This window comes from Nestor notabilis, unplaced genomic scaffold (genome assembly GCF_000696875.1).
Source record: "Nestor notabilis isolate BGI_N333 unplaced genomic scaffold, ASM69687v1 scaffold5461, whole genome shotgun sequence".
Taxonomy (NCBI): domain Eukaryota; kingdom Metazoa; phylum Chordata; class Aves; order Psittaciformes; family Psittacidae; genus Nestor; species Nestor notabilis.
Genome location: NW_009915020.1, coordinates 3,532 through 8,400, shown reverse-complemented (window position 1 = coordinate 8,400; position 4,869 = coordinate 3,532). Strand labels below are relative to the sequence as shown.

The window sequence follows — 4,869 nt, the reverse complement described above, 5'->3', positions numbered from 1 at the left end:
CCCTTCTCTGACAGGTGGACCCCATGAGCCCTCAGCAGACCCAGTTTCTCAGAGTGAGCCCCATGGTCCAGGTTGTCAAACCCCTGGCTGTGGCACCAGTCCCATAACCTGTAATCACTTAGATTCAACTGGCCCTTTCAAACCCTTTCCCTTTGACTAGAAGGATTAATGAAAAAGCTACCTGCACTCTGGAGCGTAGCAGCCCTAAGGGCTCTCTATTCCTTCTTGATACAGCCAGGAGCAGTCTGAGGAGGACCACTGGTGCCCATGTAAACAGCAGCAGCGAGTAATAGTGAACTTTACAAGGCTTGGAAGTTTCTCGGTGACATCCCTGATTATGAGCCCCTGGTAACCAGCACACCTCTCTAGAGAGTGCATCAGGCTGGCAAATGAGTGTCCCATACTTCACAGAAGAGACTCGCCTATTAATATTAACTGTCACCTTTTCTTAGTTGTGTTGGTTGTTATACAGACAGCAGATTGGGCTGCCATATTCAAGCTCCAGCCTGTCTCCTGATGTGACAGGTCCTTCCTCTTTAGTCTAAAGCTGTTCAGCAAGGGCATCTAGGGCATCTCTAGGCTTCAGGGATGTTTCTTCCTCCTGCAGGTCCTTCCCACTGCAAGCTTCAATCCTTCTGTTATTGGCCCCTTCCCTTCTGTGAGTGCTGCAGGGGAATTCTTGTCTTTTCGGCTGTGGGTCCACTGCAGACTGTGCTTGGAACCAGCTATCTAACACTTTCTTAGCCTCCTTGATGTGCAGCCTTCTCACTACCTCCTGCAGCTCAGCCACCTGCTGTAGAAAGTTTTCCACTTAAGCACACCTTCTGCAGGCAGGTCTGCTGCCTTTCTCTGCCCCAGGAGAAAGGTCTGGACACTTCCTGCAGTCGAGTTCTGCTCTGCAGCCTCTCCCTTCAGCAGCCCCATCTGGGTGCAAGTACTGGAGCAGATCCCTCAGCCAGTGCTGCAGCCTTTGCTCTCGTATGAGCACTCACCATCCTGCCATTGAGGGTCAGGTAGTGTTCCTGACCTGTGCAGGTGGCCACAGAATGGTGCCCAGTCGATGGGTTATTGGACTTCAAGCCTCTCTACTTGGCCCATGGAATGTCTGTCCATCAAAGAGATGGCCTCCCACATGAACTGCCATGCAGCCTGCTGCACTGCAACCCTGGCTGACGTGCCATACCCTGTTGGACTGTCCTGTTCATGGTGCTCCTGGTCACTCATGCTCCCCAGGGCTGCCAACTGTGGGAGTCGGGGGTGACCACTACGACTCCAGGCCCCGCACATGCCTCTTAGCTATTCTCATGTGAGCTGCTGGCTCTGGCAGGTCTCAGCAATCCCCTGGGGTTTTGCAGGCTCAGGAACCTCCCTCCCAATATGCTGTGATCCCCAGCTCCTCTGTGTAATGTGCCTCCTCCAGAGCTGAACACCTCAGCAAGTGACAGAAATAAATGAATATAACCTTTAGTGAATGCAAGATATATTGGCATTTTAGAGCACGTAAGAAGATACAGACAAGCTTAATAGTCAGAAAAGTGTGCCTTGACCTACAGTTTGCACTATTTAATTAAATGCTAAAAAGAATACAGCTTACCTGAGCTAGTATAGACAGAATGCCTACCACAGCTATAAACGCTGCAATGCTGGCAGATCCAAAACCTATAATCTGAAGAGAAGCAGAAAATGCATAAAACAAATGCCAAACACAATCCAGAACAGTTACAAGCAAAGAGGTATCTTTTTCAAAGAAAACACTGAACTCTGCTTATAATCTAAATCTATACAGGAAGTATCCACTTTTGATAATCATAGAATCATAGAATCATAGAATAGTTAGGGTTGGAAAGGACCTTAAGATCATCTAGTTCCAACCCCCCTGCCATGAGCAGGGACACCACACACTAAACTATGTCGCCCAAGGCTCTGTCCAACCTGGCCTTGAACACCTCCAGGGTTGGAGCATTCACAGCTTCCTTGGGCAACCTATTCCAGTGCCTCACCACCCTCACTGTGGAGAACTTCTTCCTTATATCTAATCTAAACTTCCCCTGTTTAAGTTTAAAGCCATTACCCCTTGTCCTACCACTACAGTCCCGAACGAAGAGTCCCTCGTCAGCATCCTTATAGGCCCCCTTCAGATATTGGAAGGCTGCTATGAGATCTCCACGCAGTCTTCTCTTCTCGAGGCTGAACAGCCCCAATCTTCTCAGCCTATCTTCATACGGGAGGTGCTCCAGCCCATATAACAGCTTTGGAAGGAGGGGTTTCGCTTTCCACATTATTTTCTATGTGGCTAAGCAAGGGTGAATTGCCCTGTTGGTGGCAGTGTCTAACCTGACTGATTGCCAAGAAATCAAAACATGAAGAAGGAAAAAAAACCAAAAATCTTAAAGAAAGGAGACAGAGGAAGTAATGTATTTGGAAACTCCCACAGACACAATAGCTTTTCAACAGGCAAGATCCCACCTCAAGATATACAAACAGCTTTGTGGAATGGGAAAAAAGGTCTACTTCACTTTATGAACTCATGCTTAAACTTATGGCAGGGTTTATGCATCAGGAGTCAAGTCCTGGATTAGCAAAGTACACTGACTTTACTTTTTAAAGCTGTATTTTTCCAGAATGTAGTTTTCTGAACAGTCTTCAATGAGAAACATGTCTTAGGGAATACTTATTTAAATGTCCTTAGTAAGATGTGAAGAGACCAACATTTACCTGTCGCAAGTACAGAAAAAAGCTAGAATACTGGCCAGCCTCAGGCAGATAGGAGAGAAACACTGTAATGCATATCAGGAGAACTGTAGAATCTTTTCTAACCTTCTTCAAAGACTGTAAAGAGACAAAGCAAGTATTGGAACATTTATACAAAGTCTAATGAAAGCACAAAGTAAGCAGAAGGTGGATTCACTTTTTAAAAACCTGGTTTAATCACGCACATTGGTAAAAGAAAAAAAAAATCACACGTGGAAACAGTTAAGCTGAACATTAAGTTCTAAACAACTCCCTGTTATATATGGTCTGTGGTATCGGATTCTTTTGCAAAGTGTCCCTTGATTTTGAAGCTACTGCACAGTAACAACTTACAAGTATTCACTGAAAACAGCATCATCCAGTATTTACGGAAATGTGTATCTTCTAATCAATCTCAGTAACAATCTGTTCTGAAAGATGCTAGCAAATAATACAGCCTCATTACAACTGTTTCTCTTCCCAAATTAGGAGAGTATTTTTCCTTGTTCACCCTTATACTTGCTCACCTTATACTTGTTCACCCATAGTATGAATCACTTTGAGTAACTAGCAAATTGTGGAAACCAAATTCTTCTAACGGCAGTCTTTCAAGCTTTTCACTCATCTCAGCATTCACAAGCAGTTCCCAGCAAGATGAATTTCATGAAGAACAATTGCTCTTTCCTCTCTTAAGATGTCAAGGTGTAACACAAACACAAATTAGCTAAGTAAGTGTAAATAACTGAACAAGTCACTAGAAAGACTGCATCTTTTAACACTTCCTATATATGCCTGTAGAAAAATCAGGCTTTACAGATTCATTCTAGATTAAAAAGAAATCACACATATAGCCAAAAATGGAATTTGCGAGTGGGGAGACACGCTGCCAATCAAAACTAGGAAGCATAAGATGAATATGGAAAGTCTTACAGGATCAGGTTTTGGGGTCTGTAGCAAAGTAAATATTCAGCACTTCTCTTACAATAATATAGAATAAGTTAGAAAAGTAAAGCATTTTCTCTTCCAATTTCAAAATAAACATTGTTTCCTATTCAAGAATCCACAATATCCACAAAGTCTGGTTTGGTTTCAGTTTTTAAGTGTAGCTAGATCTTTCATCTTAGAGTACAGAACAGAGATTATGGTATACCGAATAGTCAATCTACAAATAAGATTAAAGATTTCTCAGGCTTATAAAATGCAATTCATTATTATTAATCAATCATCAACTAATTATTCATTACTTATTACTCTTACTGTGAAAGGACCTGCTTGTTCCCATGATATAGAAGCTCCCCACGAAGCAGGTCTTATTTTTTCTGGAAGAGATTCAGGTACAGCTAGCAGAATGAAGCAGATGTCCACAACTGCAACCAATGTGGCCACTAGTACAACGAGGTTATCTCCATAGCGGGCAGACAAGTATGCTCCAATAGCAGGACTAGTTACCAAACTTGCTGCAAAAGTGGCAGATACCTGCACACAAGAACAGTTCGCAAATTTATTGAAGTGGTTATTCTGCCACTGAAGAAAAATGAAGCAACCACCCCTCCCCAGAAATGTGGTTTTGAAAATAACACCAGTCAGAATTAAGGAAAAAAAAAAACCAAAAAACCAAAACCAAACTTATGACAGTAAACATGGGTCCAAATAAAATTTCCCCATCCTCCTTCACAGCTGTCCTGGTTTAGCTACAGCAGTCATTATTTTTCTCCTTCTTAGTATCTGGTGCAGTGCGGTGTTTTTGACTTTCAGTCTGAGAACAACGCTGATAACACCGACGTTTTTAGTTGTTGCTAAGTAATGTTTACTCTGACCAAGGACTTTCTCAGTCTCATGCTCTGCCAGGGAGGAGGGGAAGCCAGGAGGAAGCAGAGACAGGACACCTGACCCAAACTGGCCAAAGGGGTATTTCATACCACAGCACGTCATGCCCAGTATAGAAACTGGGGGGAGTTACCTGGAAGGCCCAGATCGCTGCTCGGGTCGGGCTGGGTATCGGTCGGCGGGTGGTGAGTGGTTGTGTCCTTTTCCCTTGTTATTCCTCTTATCATTATTATTGGTAGCAGTAGTGGTTTGTATTATACCTTAGTTACTGGAGTGCTGTTATCTCAACCCGTGGGAGTTACATTCCCCCGA

The 4,869-nt window shown here is 43.6% G+C and overlaps 1 protein-coding gene across 1 annotated transcript in view; it reads right to left on the bottom strand.

Annotated features, from left to right (window-relative positions):
- Positions 1-541: 541 nt before the first annotated feature.
- LOC104413029 (hippocampus abundant transcript-like protein 1) overlaps positions 542-4,869 on the bottom strand; it is a gene marked incomplete at its 5' end in the record, with an annotated part of 7,167 nt that continues 2,839 nt past the window's right edge. The window contains 4 exons of the mRNA XM_010023919.1: positions 542-790; positions 1,595-1,666; positions 2,716-2,829; positions 3,988-4,206. Of these exons, the coding sequence (XP_010022221.1) occupies positions 542-790; positions 1,595-1,666; positions 2,716-2,829; positions 3,988-4,206 (654 nt within the window). The remainder of the gene's footprint in view (positions 791-1,594; positions 1,667-2,715; positions 2,830-3,987; positions 4,207-4,869) is intronic.